This window comes from Podarcis muralis, chromosome 10, assembly GCF_964188315.1.
Source record: "Podarcis muralis chromosome 10, rPodMur119.hap1.1, whole genome shotgun sequence".
Taxonomy (NCBI): Eukaryota; Metazoa; Chordata; class Lepidosauria; order Squamata; family Lacertidae; genus Podarcis; species Podarcis muralis.
Genome location: NC_135664.1, coordinates 75,921,182 through 75,942,771, shown reverse-complemented (window position 1 = coordinate 75,942,771; position 21,590 = coordinate 75,921,182). Strand labels below are relative to the sequence as shown.

The 21,590-nt window shown below is 54.1% G+C and overlaps 1 protein-coding gene across 1 annotated transcript in view; it reads right to left on the bottom strand.

Moving 5' to 3' along the window:
* Positions 1–21,590, bottom strand: part of SND1 (staphylococcal nuclease and tudor domain containing 1) — a 232,189-nt gene that overhangs the window by 199,683 nt on the left and 10,916 nt on the right. Inside the window, exons 4-9 of the mRNA XM_028746419.2 lie at positions 20,137–20,215; positions 17,174–17,334; positions 15,729–15,820; positions 14,351–14,509; positions 12,458–12,564; positions 10,840–10,930 (exon numbers count right to left, since the gene is read on the bottom strand). Coding sequence (XP_028602252.2) covers positions 10,840–10,930; positions 12,458–12,564; positions 14,351–14,509; positions 15,729–15,820; positions 17,174–17,334; positions 20,137–20,215 — 689 coding nt within the window. The remainder of the gene's footprint in view (positions 1–10,839; positions 10,931–12,457; positions 12,565–14,350; positions 14,510–15,728; positions 15,821–17,173; positions 17,335–20,136; positions 20,216–21,590) is intronic.

The window sequence follows — 21,590 nt, the reverse complement described above, 5'->3', positions numbered from 1 at the left end:
GCTGTTAATAGCCGCTAAGAGCCGTGCTTCACAAGACGAAAAAACCGCAAGACGAAGAGACTCGCGGAATGGATTAATTTTGTCTTGCGAGGCACCACTGTAAGTTTGTTCTTGGTATGAGCTTTCATGTGCATGCACACTTCTTCAGATTCACTGAAACAGAAGTCACCAGACCCTTGTATATTGTGGGAGGTTGCGGTGGGGTTTTTCTCAGAAAGGTACTCCTACTACCATCTCACCCCTCGCTTTTTCCTGTAAGACCAATTGCAGTCCTTAACAGCCGCCAACAGTTTAACCACACCTATCAGCCAGTCACTCATTCCCAGCCCCCTTCTGAGTAATACCCCTCCCCACCCTCTCACTATATATAAGGGTCTGGTGACTTCTCTTTCAGTGTATCTGAAGAAGTGAGCATGCACACAAAAGCTCATGTATTTTGATGTTAGCCGCCCTGAGCCTGGTTCTGGCCAGGAAGGGTGGCATATAAATCATTTTCTTCTTCTTCTTCTTCCAATGCAATGCAACACAACACAACACAACACAGCCTTGTGGTCCACAACCGGACGCACTGACCCATTGCCCCCCAGAGATTCACACTCAGCTCGTTCCCTGCGTGGCGAAACCCTCTTTTGGAGCAGCCACCTCCAGACAGGGCGGGGAACCGAGGCGCTTTGCCTCTGCCGGAGCTTCTCCTGGGGTCTCCTCGTGAGAAGCGGCGCCTGGAGCCCCAACCGCGGAGCCCCAGAGCCGCCACGTGATCTCCGCTGGGGCTGAGCGCGTTCCTTTTCAAAGGAGCCTCTCAACGCTCCTCTTTCCGCATTCATGTTATCACTCCATTTTTTAAATGCTTGTGAAATGCTTTCCAAAAGCTTTCCAAATGACTTTGTTTTACAGTAAATTACTACCGTAAATTACTACTTCAAAGCGCTGCTCTGCTCAAAGCGCAGGCAGCTATTTCCATATTCCTGACGGGAGGAAGGAGGAGAACGGGAGCAGAGAGACAGGACAGGCTGACACGTCAGCTGCGCTCTGTGGCCCTTGGCGCCTGCACCCGCTGGCCAGGAGGGGCCCACCAGCCCCCACCAGCCCCTCTGAGGGCACCCAAGGGAGAAGAGATGCAAGACCAAGCCCAGCACCCAAGCCACACTCACCAGCCTCCGATTCCCCCTGCATTCTGGTATTATACAGCTGCAGCTTTAAAGGCAGGATTGGAACCCGTAGCCCTCCGGATGCAGCAGCAGAACAACAACATCCCTGCTCAAATTAGTCGAGATTCCTAACACTGCAAGGGGCTGGACCAGATGACCCCCGAGACCCCCACGAATCTCACATGGCTTCCCCATCTCCGGGCTTTGGAATTCGAGTTGAATTACTGATAGGGGTTTTTTATTTTTTAAAAATGATGCGTTGCTAGTCCCCACGAAGGGTTTGCCCTGGAATAGTGTGTCGGCAAGCATGTGCTCCACCTCACACCTCAAACCTCCCCTGCCCCCCCCCCACGCCAAGCCAGCCCCCTCCGGCCACAAGGGAGACCAGCAGAGCCAGCAGAGATGAGCTCCACGCTCCTCTACAGGCCAGAGGGGGACAACTGCTTCCCTCCCTCCGCACCAATGATTCTGGGTCAAAAGGGACTCCCCTGTTAGAATTCCTGCTCCGTGATTGCAGTCATGAGATTGTTGTCTGTTGCATGACGGTGTATGTTTTGACTCCACAGAGTGGGAAGTGATGGAGACGGGATGTTTGTGTTCCTGTGTTCCGTGAAGTGGGACTATTGTCCTTTGTTTTTTGTCTTTCCGGTCTGATTCTAGAGAGAGAGGGAGCCATGTTGCAGTGCTCCGTGTGGGTTTAGATGTAAATAAAGTAGATTAGCCAAAATGCTGTGGTTTGTTACGCAAACTGCGAACACTCTGCGGATCCCTAAGTGTGCCGCTGTCGGTTGGCATCGGTCGCTGTGATGTTCGGGCTGAAGAAAGCTTTTGGAGCTCCCGAACAAACGACCAGGAGGGAGAGAACATGCCACTCGGGCATGTGTCTCTGCCAGGGTCCTACTCGGGTGTAGGCTGAACTCCTGACATCCCCACCCCTCGCACCTTCTGGGGCTGGGAGTCTCATTTCTGGCATTTCAAAGTCCCTCCTCAAGCCGGCTTATAAGATCACAACATTCGGAGGAGGAGTCTGCCTGGATCAAGCCCACTGAGTCCAGCATCCTCTTCTGCCCATGAAAGGAAACTCACAAGCGGGATCCGAGGACAAGAGCCCTTTCCGCTCCTGCCGTTTCCAGAAACTCACATCCAGAGGGACAGTGGAGGGCAGGGCAGAGCCGTCTTGGCTAGGAACCATCAACAGCCCTCTCTGGATTTCTTTCCTCCTCTTTCAGAGCCATCCACTTGCGTGGCACTCACTGCTTCCAGTGGGAGGGAGTTCCGCAGTTTAACGACGGCCTGGGTGAGGAAGGAGGAGGATGCTGTCCAGCCAAAGTTAGCAGACGGTACCCGTAGGCTGAGAAGACCCGAAATGTAGCTACGGCCTCCAATCGCCTGCCCGGGGGCATTAGGGGCTCACCGCACCCCCTGCCCACTCCCCGCTACCCACCACAGACCTTGGGGGCTCTCCCCACCTCCCCCCCGGGACGCCCCTGAAGCCACCTGCCTGTGTCGTCCCCCCCCCCCCCCGGGCCGGCCAGCTCCCATCATCCGACCACCAAGACTCAGAAACCAAGCAGAATCGGAAGCCCCCGGCTCCCAGCAGCTGCCCTCCAGCCAATCACAACCAGAAGAAGGGGGGCCCCATTCCAGGAGCGGATCCTGCCCCACCTTCCCCCCCCCAACCTGGCGGAGAGCAGCAAGTGCCTCTAATGTGCCTCTCAAGAGCATCATGAAGATTGATTTGCGCTGGCGGGGCTGCGGCTGGGGCCGCCCGCTCGCACTCAGAGCTCTCCGGCATCTGTCCTGATTTTCCTTGTCACTCGTAATTCGCGGAGAGGCGGAGAGGGACCCAAAACTGACACTCCAGGATTGGGCGGCCCAGGGGGCTTTGCGCCGCGCCTTCCTTCGGCGCCAAATTAAGTGGCTTTTAGAGGCAGCAGGAGGAACAGAACACACACAAACACAGACACAAAACACACAGAGGAGCAGAAGAAGGAGAGATTGCAGGATCAGGCTGAGGGCCCTTCTCTCCCACACACTGGGAGGCCTGGAAGCGAGGGGGGTCTAGGAGCAATTGCGGGGTTGGAAGGGGCCTCCAGAGTCATCTAGTCCAACCCCCTGTGATGCAGGAATCCCAGCTGGAGAATCGCTAGGCAAATTCCTTCATCCGAGGCACAGATGAGGAGAAGCAGAGCTGGAGCCAGTGGAAGCTGGCAAAGGACCGGCTCCCTGCTGCCCGCTTGCAGGCAGAAAAGGGCACCTGGGGCAACAAAAGCTGGTGCCCAAACAAATGAAGATGTCTTCCAGGTGCCACAAGGGCTCTGCGGAGTCTTTCTTGAGAGCGCAGCGCTTGGAAGACCAGCCGATGCCTCGTGCCACTGACCGCCTTCCTGATGCCAGCGCTGAGCTTTCCTCCCTATCCTCCTTCTTCTTTGGCCATCCCTTGTAGCTGAGTAAGATTGTCGTCCGTAAACAAGGTTTTAACAATGAGTCCGTAAGTGACTGTGGAGGCCAGTTCTGGATCCACACGTCCTTCCACAGTGGGGACATTGGTTTCCGGACAGGAGCTGATCACAATGAGGGTTTGCCAAGCGTTCCTTCCTCTTAGCACATTTCTCCCTTGTGTCCTGAGTTCTAGTGTCTTCAAAGTCCATGACGCCTTTGGTAAAGGCTTTTCTCCAACTGGAGTGCTCACAGGCCAGTGTTTATAAGACATTTTTAAAAATTTGCTTTGAGACAGTCTTTAAACCTCTTTTGTTGACCACCAACATTATGCTTTCCATGTTCAAGTTCAGAAGAGTAGTTGGTTTGGAAGATGATAATCAGGCAATAATCATTACATTTTTTAAGACTTGCCTTGAGACAGTCTTTCTTTAAACCTCTTTCGTTGACCACCATGCCAGCCTCTGCCATAAACAGCTGGCTGCTATTCCAGCAGTGCTGGGGCTGGAGTAGATGACCCCTGGGGTCCCTTCGAACTGTACTAGCAGGCGCACATGAGCAGACAGGCGAGCGACTCGGCTGAGGCAGGGAAGGGGGGCACCTCCCAAGCCCCCCACTACGCCGGCTGCCCCCTCAGCGTTCACCATGGCTCAGCAGTGCTCAGCAGCGCATGGCACAACGGAGCCAACCTGGAGGTCCCAGGGGTCGTTCCCTGCCTGAGAACCCCTGCCAGCCAGTGCAGACGGCCCGGCGGCCCGACTCTGCGCACAGCAGCTCCCCCTGCCCCTGCTCCCCCCTCCCTTACTTGGCAGCCTTCGTGGCAAAAGAGCGTTTTTGCCCGGCGGCAAAAGCCAGACACCTTCCGACAAGCTCAGCGGCCGAGCGCTTGGTGGGCACCTCTCCTCCAGGGACCATATGGTGGGGAAGAGCTGCCCTCAGCAGAAAGGAGGGCGAGGGGGGGGCTGGCAGGGGGGCCGGCATGGCAGCCGCGAAGGCAGGCCGCCTAATCGTTCTGAAGGGAACAGGCTGCTGAGCTGAGCGGAGGAGACAAGGAGACTCTCCGGCCGTGGAGAGAGGCTGCCAAGGATGCTGGCTCAGCAGGGAGGCAGGCGGGGGCCAGGGGGGGGCCTCACCCACCCGCAGGCTCCAGGTAGGAGCTGGGGAAGGCGCAGACAGAGGCCCCCACCGCTTCCCTGGCTGCAGGAGGAGGGGGCGAAGGGGACCCCACACACCCCAGATCATCTACCCAAAGATGTGCTGCTGCAAGAAAATTAAGACTCTCTTCCCTTCCGTTTTTAAGCAGCGGTCGGGTGGCCACCTGTCACAGGTGCTTTGGCCGAGATTCCTGGCATTGGAAGGGGCTGGACTGGATGGCCTTTGGGGGTCCCTCCCAACTCTGTAATTCTATGATTCTGTGTTGCTGAATTAAAGATTTAAAGAACCTTTTAATGAGGGCGAAAGAGGAGAGCGCAAAATATGATCTGAAGCTCAAAATCAAAAAAAATGAAGACCGTGGCTACTGGTCCCATCACCTCCTGGCAAATAGAAGGGGAAGAAATGGAGGCAGTGAGAGATTTTACTTTCTTGGGCTCCGTGATCAGTGCAGATGGTGACAGCAGTCACGAAATTAAAAGACGCCTGCTTCTTGGGAGAAAAACAATGACAGGCCTAGACAGCATCTTAAAAAGCAGAGACATCACCTTGCCAACAAAGGTTCATATAGTTCAAGCTATGGTTTTCCGAGTAGTGATGTATGGAAGTGAGAGCTGGACCATAAAGAAGGCTGATCACCGAAGAATGGGTGCTTTTGAATTCGGGTGCTGGAGGAGACTCTTGAGAGTCCCATGGACTGCAAGAAGATCAAACCTCTCCATTCTGAAGGAAATCAGCCCCGAGTGCTCACTGGAAGGACAGATCCTGAAGCTGAGGCTCCAGTACTTTGGCCACCTCCTGAGAAGAGAAGACTCCCTGGAAAAGACCCTGATCTTGGGAAAGATGGAGGGCACAAGGAGAAGGGGACGACGGAGAACGAGATGGTGGGACAGCGTTCTCGAAGCTACCAGCATGAGGGAGGCAGTGGAAGACAGGAGTGCCTGGAGTGCTCTGTTCCAGGGGGGCATGAAGAGGCGGACACCACTAAACGACTAAACAACAACATGTTGCTGAACTACCAAGAAAGGTTTCTGGGGAAGCCCAGCCAGATGGGCGGGGTATAAAGAATAAATTGTTATCTATTTTTCTTCTTCTTCTTCTTCCTCTTATTCTTATTATTATTATTATTATTAGACCGTTTAGGACTTCCTGACTTTGAAACAAAGAGGGCATCTCAGAAAGGTATAAATTGATGTGTGCTGTGGAGAAAGGGACGTTTTCCTCCCAGAACGAGAAGCGGGGGCCCTCCAAGGAAGATTCAAGGCGGCCGAAATAAAGTCCTTCTTCGCGCAGCACATAATTAAAGCTACAGGATTTGCGGTCGGACCCTCAAATTTAAGAGGGGATTAGGCAAATCTTACCTAGGCAAATCGAGGAGGCGGGGGAGGCCTTCTCCGCAGCCATGTCGGGGGGGGGGGGGGGCTCTGTTCTACCGACATTGTAGCAGGACTTTTGGAGGCCAAAATGGCTATTGGCGACGATAGCCATTCTCTGCCTCCGCAGCCGAAAGCGGAAAATATTCCTGTTTGCCAAATGCTGAGAAGTGCAGGACGGGAGAGTTGCTCTTGTGCTCGGATTCCACTTGTGGGCTTCCCATCGTGGGCATCCTGGGCCTCATCCTGCAGGCTCTGCTTAGGTGGCTGCAGGAGTGTGGCTCCTGCACTCATGTCTGGATACAAAGGGACCAGGACGCTTCCAGGAGCTGTTTTCAAAGAGGGCAGAATTTGACCTGCAAGGGGAGTTCCTGCACCCGTTCCTTGAGACATCGGATTTGGCCAAAGTTCACCCGCCTTTGTGCCTTCTGTCTGGACTAACGTGCTCTTGGTTGGGCTGCCTTTGAAAAGGGCCAGAAACTTCAGCTGGCTCTTGGAGCTGCAGCCGGACAGTCGACCAGGGATGGATAGAGGGAGCAAACATCTCCCTTGTCAAAACAGCTCCATTGGGCAGCCAGTCTGCTCCCAGGCACAATGCAAAGTTCTGGGAATGTCCTATAAAGCCCTTCACAGCTCAGATCCAGCCCACCTGAAAGACCCCAACCTGCCAGGCGAACCTGCCGGAATCTGATATCTTCAGGGTGGGGGGGGGGGCCTTCTCTCAGTCCCACCCCCCTCACAACCCCGCTGGGTGGGGACGCAGGAGAGGGCCTTCTCGGTGGTGGCTTCTCCAGGCATCTTTGGAACTCCCTGCCAAGGGAAGTCAAGGCTCCCTCCTTGCTCTCCTTCTGACAGCAGGGGAAGAACCGACTGCTTTTAACGAAAGGTCTGCTGCTGTGATGGTTTTATTGTAATCAATACTTCTTACACACACATACAGACATATATTCCATTAATGTTTAATAGTTCTTAATTGCTGCTTTTTGTACTATGTTTTTGGCACTGTGGGTTAAACCACAGAGCCTAGGACTTGCTGATCAGAAGGTCGGCAGTTCAAATCCCCGCAATGGGGTGGGCTCCCGTTGCTCAGTCCCTGCTCCTGCCAACCTAGCAGGTTGAAAGCACGTCAAAGTGCAAGTAGATCAATAGGTACCGCTCCGGCGGGAAGGTAAAGGGCATTTCCGTGCGCTGCTCTGGTTCGCCAGAAGTGGCTTAGTCATGCTGGCCACATGACCCGGAAGCTGCACGCTGGCTCCCTCGGCCAATAAAGCGAGATGAGCGCCGCAACCCCAGAGTCGGCCAGGACTGGACCTAATGGTCAGGGGGCCCTTCACCTTTACCTTTACTTTAGCTGCAAGCCATGTTGAGTCGCGGTCATGGAAAAACACAACATCATCATCATCATTATTATTATTATTATTATTATTATTATTATTCCTGGTGAGCACAGAGGACGAGGAGCCAGAGGAAGACATGCTTTCCGCAAAGTCTGAGGCCCCATTTCCATCCTGGATGCTGGACCAAGGAGCGAGCCTTGTTCCCGCGCTCAGCCAGACGGGCCAAGGGCACCACCTAGCGGCCGTTCCCAAAACCTCACTTCAGGACAGCTTCACGGCAATCTGAGCCCGGTCACTTCTGCTTCTGGAGCACCCAAGGAGGAGCTGGTGGGTGGGCGCCCAGAGCTCTCCCCCACAGATGCATCAAACAGAAGTAGCAAGACTGGGGAGCAAGTTTGTGTGACACAAACCTGTCACACAAAAAGAGGTGGGCAGGCAGGGGCACAAATGATCTCCCTGCACAGAGTTGATGCCCCAAACGCTTCCAGGATAGATGGCTGCAATGCCCTGGGCATGGTGCGGCCCCTGGAGACGGGCCAGGAAATAAATAAATAAATAAATAATTTTTTGTTTATACTCCGCCCTCCCCAGCCAAGACCGGGCTCAGTGCAGCTAACAACTGATCCAAAAAACAAATTGATTAAAAAACAACATTAAAACATTAAAATGCAGCCTCATTTCAATGGAAACTCAAATCAAAAACTTTTTTGGGGGATGAAAACATCAGGTCGTCACCAAGGCCAACTATCCAGACTGGTCCTACATGGGCCAGAAAAACGCCAGGGAAGTCCCCAAATAGGAGTTCCATCACAGGAGGAGAAAGGAAAAAGGAAAGGGGAGAAGGGGATCAAGTTGATTCCAAGCCAAAGGCCAGGCGGAACAACTCTGTCTTACAGGCCCTGCGGAAAGAGATCAGGGGCCCTGGTCTCAGGAGACAGAGCGTTCCACCAGGCCGGAGCCATCACTGAAAAGGCCCTGGCTCTGGTTGAGGCTAATCTGACTTCCTTAGGGCCCAGGACCTCTAGGGTGTTGCTATTTATGGACCTTAAGATCCTCCATGGGGCAGACCAGGAGAGGCGGTCCCGTAGGTATGAGGGTCCTAGGCCGTGAAGGGCTTGAAAGGTCAAAGGTAAAGGGACCCCTGACCATTAGGTCCAGTCGTGGCCGACTCTGGGGTTGCGGCGCTCATCTCGCTTTATTGGCCGAGGGAGCCGGTGTCCAGCTTCTGGGTCATGAATCAGAGCAGCGCACGGAAACGCCATTTACCTTCCCGCCAGAGCGGTACCTATTTATCTACTTGCACTTTGATGTGCTTTCAAACTGCTAGGTTGGTAGGAGCAGGGGCCAAGAAATAGGAGCTCACCCCATTGCGGGTATTCGAACCGCCAATCTTCTGATCGGCAAGTCCTAGGCTCTGTGGTTTAACCCACAGCGCCACCCGCGTCCCTGAAAAGTCAAAACCAGCACCTTAAATCTGACCCTGTACTCCCCCGGGAGCCAGTTCAGCTGGAAAACAGGAAACAGGAACGGGCTCAGAATGCTTTTGCCTGCTACACGCAGGTGATGCGAGGACAGGCTCCCGGTTTACTCCCAGGCACATCCCCAGGGGCTGCCGCCTTCCGCCTTTCCAGGCCTCCTTGCCCCTGCCCCTGCAGGGAGACCTGCCTTCAGCTTCAAAGGCCCCCCACCCCTGAACGGGGTCACAAGACCCTTTCCTCCGAGTTAGTCACAGCCTGGAGCTGCGATGGGCTCAGACTGCTCTTCTTCCGCCCACTGCTCTTATTCTTAGCACGCCGCATCAGAATTTTGTTTGTTGACTTCTCTCCGTATTCAGCGAGCTGCCTCCAGAGGGGATTCATCGCAGGAAGAGGAGGCGGAAGCGCGGAGTAACGGAATAACCCTTGCGAGGCGCAGGGAGGCTCAGGGTCACGCGGGGCAGCGGGCAGGCAACTGCAGGGACCCTCCCCGGGGGGACGAGGGCGAGGGCTCTGGGGCAGAAGAGTCTGCCCCAGAGAAGCTCTTCTGGGTGATTCTGTGGGGGGCCACACAGCCCAACTCCATCCCGCCAGCCTGAAGATGCAGCGCTGCCATCCTCTCAGAAGACCCCTCGGCAAAAACCCAGGAAGACCAGAGCCTTCCTTGCTCCATCGGAGGAAGAGGCAACAGGGGGAGGCTGGGCCCTGGAAGGGGAGAAACCCCTTGCAGGGCAGAAGGTGGGTCCCCGCTCTTGCTGCTACAAGGGGGCTCAGCCCCACCTTCTGCCTTGCTCTACCGCTCTTTTAAACCTTCCCCTTCCCTGCCCCACAGCTGCTATAGAAGCGAAGGTGCCTGGGAGGAAGACCCCCACAGAAACTGGAAACGGCGCCAGCCAGGGCAGAGCAGGCACCTGCAGCAGCCAGGTGCATGCGTGGAAATCCTATTTATTGGATCGCTTTCTTAGAAAGAGTTATCGTCAGCCACACAAATGCACATCATGTTGCAGGTGCTGGTGTGATTTTCCACGCAGCAACACACACTTTCCTCCCATTACAGACATTGCATCTCCGTAGAAGCTGGCCTATCCATTGCTATTCCGGTAAACAGACAGAACCAAGAGGATCTGGGCCTTAGCAAAGTGGCCCAGTGCCCGAAACTCAGATATATAAGCTACCGCATTTTTCGCTCTATCGGACGCACTTTTTCCCCTCCAAAAATGAAGGATCAGGCTGTGCCTTGGCCAAAGGCCTGGTGGAACAGCTCCGTCTTGCAGGCCCTGTGGAAAGATGTCAAGTCCCACAGGGCCCTGGTCTCTTGGGACAGAGCGTTCCACCAGATCGGGGCCACAGCCGAAAAAACCCTGGCTCTGGTTGAGGCCAGCCTAATCTCCCTGTGGCCCAGGACCTCCAAGATGTTTTTATTTGAAGACCGTAAGGTCCTCCGAGGGACATACCAGGAAAGGTGTCCCATAGGTATGAGGGTCCTAGGCTGTATAGGACTGTATAAGCTCTTCTGCTTCCCTGCTTCAGGAGGCCAGAGGGACCAGCCAGGTGGAGATGCCAGGTGCCAACCTGGAACCCAGAGATCTCCACGTGGGCATGACTGGCCCTGTGCCAGTCACAAAACATGTGCCTGGGGAATTTCAGACACTGACCAGACCACGTGCCGCTCCCCTGGAGCTCCACCAGCTCTCTCCTGAGCAGGTGAGAATAGACACTGGCGTCGGGGGAGTGAGCCCTGGCCAGGAGCGGGCAGCACCCAGAGATGGCAGCCCGGGCGAGGGGAAGGCAAGGGGGCTTGAGGCTCCAGGCCCCTTCCTGGCTGCCCAGGCCTGTGGCTCTGCTGCCCTGCGTCACCGAGAGAGGGTGCCCCTGCACCATATCGGCCTGGCAAAGCCCCCCCCCCCTTGCCTACCTTGGCCACAAACTGCTTGTCCTTCTGGTCCAGGTTGGCCGTGGGCGCCACGTAGTCCCTCCAGATCCTCAGCTTGCGCTCTTTGGCATACCTAGAACACAGCGAAGAATCAGAGTCCAAAGGGGACCAGAGAAACCCCCTCGGAGGAGGAAGAGGCCCCCCCTGCAAGGCAGAACATTGGGCTGGGCCAGAACCCCGTCACCTGCTGAAAGTATTTTGAAAAGACTGGAATGATTTATTTATTTTTAACATACTTAAAAAGACCACTGTGAACAGTTAAAATCACTGGCGGGGATATAATGACACTTGCAATGTGAAATGAACTTGGGAAACTATGAATATATGATAGATAATGATAATAATGATAATGATGATGATGATGATGATAATAATAATAATAATAATAATAATAATAATAATAATAATAATAATAATAATAATAATAATAATATATTTATACCCCGCCCGTCTGGCTGGGTTTCTCCAGCCACTCTGGGCGGCTTCCAATGGAATATTAAAATACAATAACCCATTAAACATTAAAAGCTTCCCTAAACAGGGCTGCCTTCAGGTGTCTTCTAAAAGTTTGGTAGTTATTTTTCTCTTTGACATCTGGTAGGCGGACAGTAAAAGATGAAGAAAAAGGAAAGAGAATGTATTTGCTTTGGAAATGAAACCCATGGAGGGAGGGGAGGAGGTCCAAAGATTTGAAAGAGCCTCTTTAATGTTTTCGAAATGGTGCAAGTTAAAATATATAAATGTATGTATAAGCAATAAAGATTTATTTAAAAAAAGAACCCCATCGCCCAAAGCTCCCCTTAGCACCTATCCCCTTTTAAGAGGCAGCCCAATTAGAAAGGTGCCCCCTCTGGGTATTGGTGCCTGCGAAATGTTCCGCAAGGCCTGCAAGTGTCAAGATAAGCCTCCAAATAATGTGAAGCTGCTACCAGGATGAGCCCGTATCTGTTTGGATTCACTTGCTTTGTTATCGCTGCACCCAACCCTCCCACAAGCCCACCTTTGGGCCGGGGGATCTGGCCGCCCTTCTCAAGGAGCCCTCCCCTCCCTAAGCCCCCTCTGTGAAGTGGAAGAGGAGCCCCACGGCCTAGGATCCTCGTAGCTATGGGACTGCCTCTCCTGGTATGCCCCAAGGAGGCCCTTAAGGTCCACAAATGACAACACTTTGGAGGTCCCAAGTCGCAAGGTCTCAGCTAGGGCCGGGGCCTTTTCAGTACTGGCCCCGACTTGGTGGAACGCTCTGTCACAAGAGACCAGGGCCCTGCGGGACTTGACATCTTTCCGCAGGGCCTGCAAGACAGAGCTGTTCCGCCTGGCCTTTGGTTTGGACTCAGTCTGACCCTTGTGTTTCCCTCCCCTTATGGTCTTGATCTATGGGCTACTTTTAAAATGAGGCTGCATTTTAAATTGCATTTTAACCTGTATTTTAAATTGGTGTCTCTCCCCCCCCCCCATTATGTTTTTACTGTAATTTTACTGGTGTTAGCTGCCCTGAGCCTGGCTCTGGCCGGGAAGGTCGGGGTATAAATAAATTATTATTATTATTATTATTATTATTATTATTATTATTAAGGGCAGGCACCAGGCTGGGCAGGGCTACCTCTCGGCCGCTCGCAGCTTCTCTGCTCCTCGGGTGTAAACGGCGATGGACCAGTCGACGCAGCGAGCAAAGCCTTCCTTCAGGAGCAGCTCGGTGATGTTCCCATTCTGCAGCCGGGCACACAGAGAAAGAGAGAGTGAGTGTGTCAGGGAGCTAAAAACTCCAGCTTCATGGACACACACAACCCCTGAACCCCCCCCCCCCAGATCCTCGACAGATTACGTTTGCTCAGGGCAAACCTAAATATATCTTCGTTATTCTCATTATTGCCTTTATTTGTGCATCAGTTCATTCATTCGTTAGATTTCTGTCCTGCCCTGCCTCCTAAAGCAGCCCAAGGTGGCAAAGTGGTAAAAGAGGACAATTAAAAATAAAATAAAATGCATTTAAAATGACAGAACACATCTGAAAACATTGTTATGCTTGCTGATCCAGTTTATGGCCTGCCCTTCCCCATCAGGCTCCAGCAGGGGGGGGCGACGACAATGTCAAATTCAATATTAAAAACAAAATTTGTTAAGATGCCTTGAGCTGCCTGCAGCAAGAGAAGGCATCTAATAAATTTAATAAATAATAGTAATAAACTAGTTGCAGGAACACGTAGAAGTCGGGCTGGGCCTCACTTACTTGGGCGCGGGGGGGGGGGGGGGAGAGAGAGATTTGCTGCAAAGACTCCTGCCTCCCCCCCAGCCCCTCCCCAGTCTCAAGAGCCACCAGGAGGGAGAGAGTCTGTGTCTCCAGAGGACCAGAGCTCCAGCCCCACTGGCCCCTCACAGAGATGGCCAAGCAGAAGGGCCCAGTGCCAGGCACTGCCCCAAAGACCTTACAATCACCATACGGGGGGGGGGGGGTGAGGATTGTTAGAATTCCTGCTTTGTGATTGCAGTCATGGGATTGTTGTCTATCACATGACGGTGGATGTTTTGACTTCACAGAGTGGGAAGTGACGGAGACAGGATGTTTGTGTTCCTGTGTTCCGTGAAGTGGGACTATTGTCCTTATTCTCTTTGCTGTCTGATACTAGAGAGAGAGGAAGCCATGTTGTAGTGCTCCGTGTGTGTTTAGATGTAAATAAAGTAGATTAGCCAAAATGCTGAGTTCTGTTATGCAACTGCGCAAGCTCTGCAGATCCCTAAGTGTGCTGATGTCTGTTGGCATCGGTCACTTTGATGTTCAGGCTGAAGAAAGCTTTTGAAGCTCCCAAACAAATGACCAGGAGGGAGAGAACATGCCAGTCGGACAGGTGTCTCTGCCAGGGTCCTACTCTAGTGTAGAACGAGCTCCTGACAAGGATGAGGGAAGGGCAGCGAGGAAGACCAAGAGACCTGGCCAGGGGCAGAGGTTGAGAAGGGGATGAGACTCAGCTATGCCCAGTCTGGAGGGCAATGTGGGGAGATGTGGGGTGCCCAGGGCCCCAAGTCTTCTGACAAGGAGGCCCCCCAACAATAGCTGTCAACTTCTCCCTGTTCTTGTGAGGAATCCTATTCGGAATAAGGGAATTTCCTTTAAAAAAAGGGAAACGTTGACAGCTATGCCCCCAACCTCTCTTCTCCCGAGAAAGCCCCAACCCTGTCGAAAAGACCAGGCCCTGCAGAAGGGGGGTGTCTTCTGCTCTTCCGTCTCTCGGCCCCCCAGGTTCTTCTACTGCTGCCCCCCGCCTGCCCCTCAGGTCCCCAGCACACCCACCCCTGCAAGCCCCTTGAGACCCACCCAGCCCCACGAGTGTAGCCAAGCCCAGACTGGCCTGGACTGACCCCCCCACCACCAAGAGTCTGCCTCTGGCTCTTGCCCCAGGATGCTAAAGGAGGAGGGGGCCCCCAAGGAGCTCTCCGGACACCCCACGGCCGTCCCAGGGGCCCCACACCTGCCCCCCACCCCCCGCTCTGCACTTGCCGGATGAAGGATGGTGCCCAGAATATTCTGGTTGTGGCAGCTCTCCAGGACGATCTGCACGTCCCTCTGGAGCAGACGAGACTCCGTGAAGAACTTGGCTTCCGCCGCAAAGGGCTCGGGGGTCTCCGTGCCGTCCGCTTCCCGCTTGAAGGTGGGGCACTGGTTGGGGGGGGGGGCAAGACAAGTCAGGGCAGGAAGGAGAGCAGAACCGGGACCAAGGCTCTTGGCACCCCCAAGACACAGACACAGCCATTAGAGCTCCCCAGCTGACTTGGCCCCAGAGCCATGCCTGAGGCCCTCCAGACGGGGGCAGGATCCCCTCAGCCTTCTTTGGGGAGTGCCAACGCCTGCCTCCGTGGGTCACCCTCTGCGGGGCACAAGGGCCATTCCCTCAGGGCCCAGGTGGCAGCTGGGCCAGGATCCCCAGTAGAAAAAAAGACAGCTACAGAACCCAGAAATCACACAAAACAAATGAAATACCGTGAAAATCCCTGAAACGAGAAGTAATTGACTGGAAATATTATCTTATAGAAATAAGCTAAATAATAAAAATCAAAAAGCTTAAGGAAAAAATTAGAAAGACCTAGAATTAAAGCCTTAGCGGGATGCCGGCTATAAACCCCGTTTCACTGAACTATTCAGTTTCCTCAGAAGGAAATGGAGAAATCGTAAACCTTAAATGACCAAATCGTAAACCTTAAATGATCCCCAGGCCCCCCACAAACACCCCGGCCCACCCACCCTAGCCAGCAAGACCCACAGCTGGGTCAGAGGGGGCTCCGAGGGAAACCCCCCAGGGAGGCAAAGCTCCTTCCTGACTCCCCCTCCCCAGCCTCAATACCGGACGGAAAGGGGTCACTCCGTGAAGAGGAGTCACAGGCAGGGGAAGGGAATCCCAGGTCTGACAGGAATCTCAGAACTAGGGAATTGCAAGGGACCCCCAAGGATCATCTAGCCCAACCCCCTGCAATCGCAGCTGAAGCATCGCTCTGCTTATAAACCTCCAAGGAAGGAGAGTCCACGGCTTTTGGAGAGGATTTGCCAATATTTCACAGCCTTGCAGGTGAAAAGCAGGACATTTGGCCCCGGCCTTGGGCTGGCTTCTTGGCTCAAACGACAGCGGAGCCAATGGTTCCATTTGCGACCCATGGAGAGAAGGCACGAGGGGACAAATCCGCACACGGAGCCGCTCCCTGGGCCCCAAAATCTTCCTGCCCGCTCAGAGAGGGGCCTCGGGTGCCACCCAGTCCTTCCTCTGGCCAGGCTCTCCCAGAACTCCCTTCCTCCCCCTCCATCGATTCACTCAGCAGAACTCGCACTCGCCACCCCTCAGCCCCACACGGGCGCCGTGAGGGGACAGGGCCTCCAGGCTGCTCACCTTGATGCCGGAGAGCATGACCGTCACCAGGTAGTTGTCGGGAAGGAGCAGAGCCCGCACCACGCTGCCGTCCCGGACGTGCTCGATGATGGCTGCGGGAGAGAGAGAGTTTCCACCAGGGCTGAGTGCTTGGAGGCAGGAGGAGCAGCCCAGGAATCGGCCTCCTTCCGAGTCAGACCATTGAGATCAGTGCCGCCTACACCAGAGGAAGGCAACCTAAAGCCCGGGGGCCGAATCCGGCCCAATCGCCTTCTCAATCCAGCCGTGGACGGTCCGGGAATCAGCGTGTTTTTACATGAGTAGAATGTGTGCTTTTATTTACAATGCATCTCTGAGTTATTTGTGGGGCATAGGAATTCATTCATTCCCCCCACAAAAAAATATAGTCCGGCCCCCCACAAGGTCTGAGGGACAGTGGACCGGCCCACGGCGTCCATGGACAGGCAGAGGAGGCTCTCCGGAGCCCACCCTGGAGAAACCGGGGACTGAAGCTGGGACCTTCGCAGCAAGCATAATCATAGCCTGCTGGATCAGGCCCATGGCCCTTGGAGACCTGCCTCCCGGTCTCACGGGGGCCAAACGGATGCCCCAAAAGGAAACTCCAGGGCCGGATTCAAGTGCAAGAGCAGCTCTGTCCGGCCGTGGCCGCAGGCAGCTTGTATCCAGATGCCTCCCCAAACCGGGTCCAGAAAGGTCTACCTGCTGACCGAGGGCATTGGAATACTTTGAACACAGAGTTGAACTGTGGAACTCCCTCCCACCGGAGGCGGTGCTGGCGACCAACTTGCGGAGATCTTTAAAAAAAGGATTGTGCAAGTTCATGGAGGAGGAGGAGATTATTAATATTTGATGAATTATTGTATTTTAATATTTTGTTGGAAGCCGCCCAGAATGGCTGGGGAAACCCAGCCAGATGGGCGGGCTACAAATAATAAATTACTATTATTATTAATGGCTGCCAGCGACAACAGCTCTCCCTCAGCTGGAGGCAGCGAGGCACCTGAATGCCCATGGCTGGAAGAGGGGGCGGTGCTTGGATCCTGCTGGCAGGTTTCCCATAATAAGCATCTCAGTCAGCCACCGTGAGCACCTGACCCAGACTCTTCTCTTCTCACTTCCCCTGGGTATAGTAAGGTTTCTTTAACCCTCATCTCTATTCCACAAAGCGCTCCGCTCACTGCCTTCCACATGCTCACTTGCAGTTTTATTTATTTTGGCTTTATTTTACGCCTGTCTCATTCGAGGGCGACCGACAGACTATGTGTATATGCTGTTTGGCAGCACAGGATTCTGCAGAAACTTCTTTGGGGAAAATAGTAAAATCCCTTTTTTTTAGACCAAGGAAGGTCTGCAGACACACAGGGCCCTGGCACTGCCCCCCCCCCCCTCAGCAGCAGCCCTCCCTCCTTTGCCAGGGCCCTGCCCTAAACTGCCCTGCGTCTCACCATTGACGGGCTTCTGGTGCATGGAGTCCACAAAGTGGCGGGGGTTCTCGATGGTGTACTTCAGGTCCCGGACGGTGTGGGATCCGGTGCCGTCACTCCACATGCCCTTCTTGGCGATCCTGGCCTGCTCCTCCAGCTCAGCCAGCCGGTTCTGCTCTGGACTGGGGGCAGACAAGACCGTCAGACAAACCACCCAACCCTGCGGTCGTCACCCAAGGCCCACAGAGCTTTCCCAGGGAGGGCATGCAGAGGATCTGCACTGTTAACAATGCCAAAAAATAATCAGAGCAGGGGGAAATTAGGGGGCCTTTCTGCTGTCAACTTTGTTGTTGTTGTTGTTTAGTCGTTTAGTCATGTCCGACTTCGTGACCCCCTGGACCAGAGCACGCCAGGCACCTCTGTTCTCCACTACCTCCCGCAGTTTGGTCAAACTCATGCTGGTAACCTCGAAAACACTATCCAACCATCTCGTCCTCTGTCGTCTCCTTCTCCTTGTGCCCTCCATCTTTCCCAACATCAGGGTCTTTTCCAGGGAGTCTTCTCTTCTCATGAGGTGGCCAAAGTACTGGAGCCTCAGCTTCAGGATCTGTCCTTCCAGTGAGCACTCAGGGCTGATTTCCTTAAGAATGGATGCGTTTGATCTTCTTGCAGTCCATGGGACTCTCAAGAGTCTCCTCCAGCACCATAATTCAAAAGCATCAATTCTTCGGCGATTAGCCTTCTCAACTTTAGACACCCTCATTTCGCTAAGCACTAAGACTGGTCCTTGCTGCCTTAGCTACCGGAGGTTTTACAGGCGGGCTGGATTTTCACGAGGCATTATTCTGTTTCCCAACACTGTCAAACCGATAGTTACGTAAATTAAACTAACAAATATACCCACAACGTAACTGGTTGTGTTTAACTATATAAATTCTTTATGCATCATATTTTAACATAACTCTTTTCACATTATCTAATTGAGAAGAAGCAATTAAAGACCAATGTTTAGAACAGGAAATACAAATAGATCAGTTCTCATAAACGTAATGTCCAAATAGAAGCTTTTGTGTTCCACGTATGTCTTAGCGAATACAAGTGTCAAAAATAGCAAAATATAGTTGCTGTATGCAGGTGTCACTCGTTCCATGTCTCTGATACACAAAATATGAGTGAGCACGGCTGACGAAAACCGGCACGGAGAAACAAGGTATTATTCCGGGAATCCTTGTCACGTTCAAGTTCTTTCGTCTGACACCGGCATACGGCAACTGTATTTTGCAAAGGGACAAGTTAAGATCTTTCGTATCCTTCATCTGATACCTGCACACAACCATACTTTGCCAAGGCAGATGTGGAACATTACAAAGAAAAGTTCATATTTTGCAAGTACTGCTCCTTAAAAGTTGTTACATTTGACACTTGTATTCGCTAAGACATACGTGGAAGACAATCTTACTCGGCTACGAGGGAACACCAAAGAAGGAAGAAAATAATTTCAGCCACTCAGTCAAGTACAATGCAAAGGTGGGATGTCAAGAGATTTATCCTGCAACAGACCCTCATGTATCTGTCAGCCCACGCCCCTTCTGCCTTACCCTGTCGCTGGGTCTATAAGGGAACAGGGCTCCCGTGACAATCTCTGGCTCAAAGCCTGAGCAGGCCACAGAGGGCAGGGGCTCAGGGAGACCCCTTCACACCCAGAGTGAGCAACCAAGCCTTGGGCAGACCAGAACCACCACATTTGCCCTCTGGCCTTGCGGCAAATTGTTGCCACCTTCGTCAGCCGGCACAGCGCTATGCATCAGAAAGGATACTGCTATTAGGAAGAGAGGAGCCTGCAGGATTCGGCCAACAGCTCATCTAATTCAGCGCCTTCTCAGCGGCTGAACATTTGCCGCCAGGAAGCAGGATCCGACACAAGAGCAGCACTCCCCCCTCCTGTGGCTTCAAGCAACCGGTTAAACTAATTCACTGGAGTTTCAGCTCTGGGCTGCTATCAAAGGGCAGTTCCGCCTGCTAGGCTGCACCACCCTCGCAACCCCCCCAAACTCTGCCTGCATTCCAGGGACAAGCGCTGGTGCCACCTCGCCAGCTCCTCGGGGGCCCCGGCAGCTGCCCGCCCTGCGATGCAGGGATTCCCGCTGACCCGGCCTGCCCTGGCAAGAGCGTTGCCTTCTCAGTGTTTGCTTCCCGTTCAGGCGGAACATGAGCAAAGTGAGCCGAGGCCCCGGTGGAGATCGCATGGCAGCCGGCCCAGCCAGCCAGGCTCCGCGGCCTCAGCCGCCTCCGCAGACCTCCGGAGAATACTCTGGGGCTCTTCCAAGGCCATGAACACATCAGCGGAGCCATCAAGCCCCCTTGGCACTCCCCGCTCTCTCTCTCTCTCTCTCGCACGCAGGCAGGCAGGCACACTCGCTCTCGCTCTTTCCTGGCACGAGGCAGAGCTAGGCGTGAAGCAGGGGCTGCCTCCTGCCGCGGCACAGCCAACCTGCCGGGAGCTGCAGGGCCAACAGGATTCGGACAAAAGTCAACGTCTCTGGCAAAACGCACCCCAAAGATGGTGGGGCCACGAGGCAGCGCTGTCTCCCCCACCCTGCTCTCCCTGGGGCTTCCGATTCAGCACACAACCGCCCGATCCTCACCCAGGCTCAACGATGGGCAGTTAAGGTCCCCGGGCACAAGGGGATTTGGAACAAGGCACAGGGCTGTTCTGCCAGCAAAACGAAGCTGCAGAGGCCTCTGGAAGAGACCTCACCTTCGAGACTAACTACCCGGACTCTCGTCTACGAGAAGATTCGGCCACATTTGCCAGTCTTGGAGGGGACAAGAGGCTGGCTGTGGGCGGCTTGTTTTGTAAAGAGATGAGACTCTGTCTTGGTAGCCTCGCTCCCCAGCCACCCTCAGCCCAGAGTTTGCCAGGGAGAACCGGCAGCCCAGGGGCAGGTCCAAAGGGAAGCCCAGCTCCTCAGGAGTAGACCTACTTGTTGCCACGCAAGCCTTCCCGGCGGCTGGCCAGCCCTTCGGACACGAGCGACTCTGCGATGTTCTCCCCAGCTGTGTCTGCCAAGGAAAGACAGCCTGGTTAGCGAGGCAGCACAGCGCCCAAGAAAGGAAGAATTGGCCGGCAGGATGAGGCCCCAGGGGGCCAAACTGCAGGCAGGATGCAAGCGCAAGAGCCCTCTCCCCTGCAAAACCGGGACTCAGAAGCAGCCGCAGAGGCAGGGCAGAGCCACTGTGGGTGGAGATGCCTTTAATAAAATAAAAATCTTAACTAATAGCAGAAGAAATGCTTTCAGTGTGGGGGCTGGTGCCCTGCTGGTTTTGTCTGAATGTTTTAAACAGATTTAATACATTTGTGAATAGATTGAATTGATTGTTAATGACTGCGGGAGTTTCCCCCATATTTTTAGTTGCCATTCTTTTATTTGTACGTCAACCCAATTGCCTGCCAGGGGGAAATGTGGGATATAAATAAATATATCATAATAATAGAAGTCGCCACCGGTAGCCTGCCTGGAGGGCGGGAAGAGAGGTGCATCCAGAGCCCACGGCAAGTTGGCCTGGCTTGACCCACAGAGACTGCCCCCCCACATGGCCAGGCCGCTTGCAGTGGGCAAAGGTGGCAGAAAGAAAGAAGGAGTTCACAAGCCAGCACCCAAGCAGGATTTCACCACTGTGCACAAGGAGAAAGTCCTGCCACTGCTGGGGGGGGGGTGTTTCCTCACCTTGCTCTGCCAAGGATCAGGGCCTCCCCAGGTGCTCTTAACAAGGATCTCCACCCACAAAGCACTCCCTCCTCAAAAAAGGCTTCCGGGGACCCACACACAGAGGCTCTCGGGGAAGGAAAGAGTTATGTGGGGGACTCCCTGGTCCTGAATGGGGCAACTGTGCCCCTGAAGGACCAGGTGCGCAGCCTGGGAGTCATTTTGGACTCACAGCTGTCCATGGAGGCGCAGGTTAATTCTGTGTCCAGGGCAGCTGTCTGCCAGCTCCATCTGGGATGCAGGATGAGACCCTCCCTGCCCGCAGACTCCCACTTGGGAGTTATCTCCCACTTGGACTACTGCAATGCGCTCTACGTGGGGCTACCTTTGAAGGTGACCCAGAAACTACAACTAATCCAGAATGCGGCAGCTAGACTAGTGACTGGGAGCGGCCGCCGACACCACATAACACCGGTCCTGAAAGACCTGCATTGGCTCCCAGGATGTTTCTGAGCACAATTCAAAGTGTTGGTGCTGACCCTTAAAGCCCTAAATGGCTTCGGCCCAGTAGACCTGAAGGAGCGTCTCCACCCCCATTGTTCTGCCCGGAAACTGAGGTCCAGCACCGAGGGCCCTCTGGCGGTTCCCTCCCTGCAAGAAGCGAAGTTACAGGGAAGGCAGAGGGCCTTCTCGGTGGCGGCGCCCTCCTGTGGAATGCCCTCCTGTCAGGT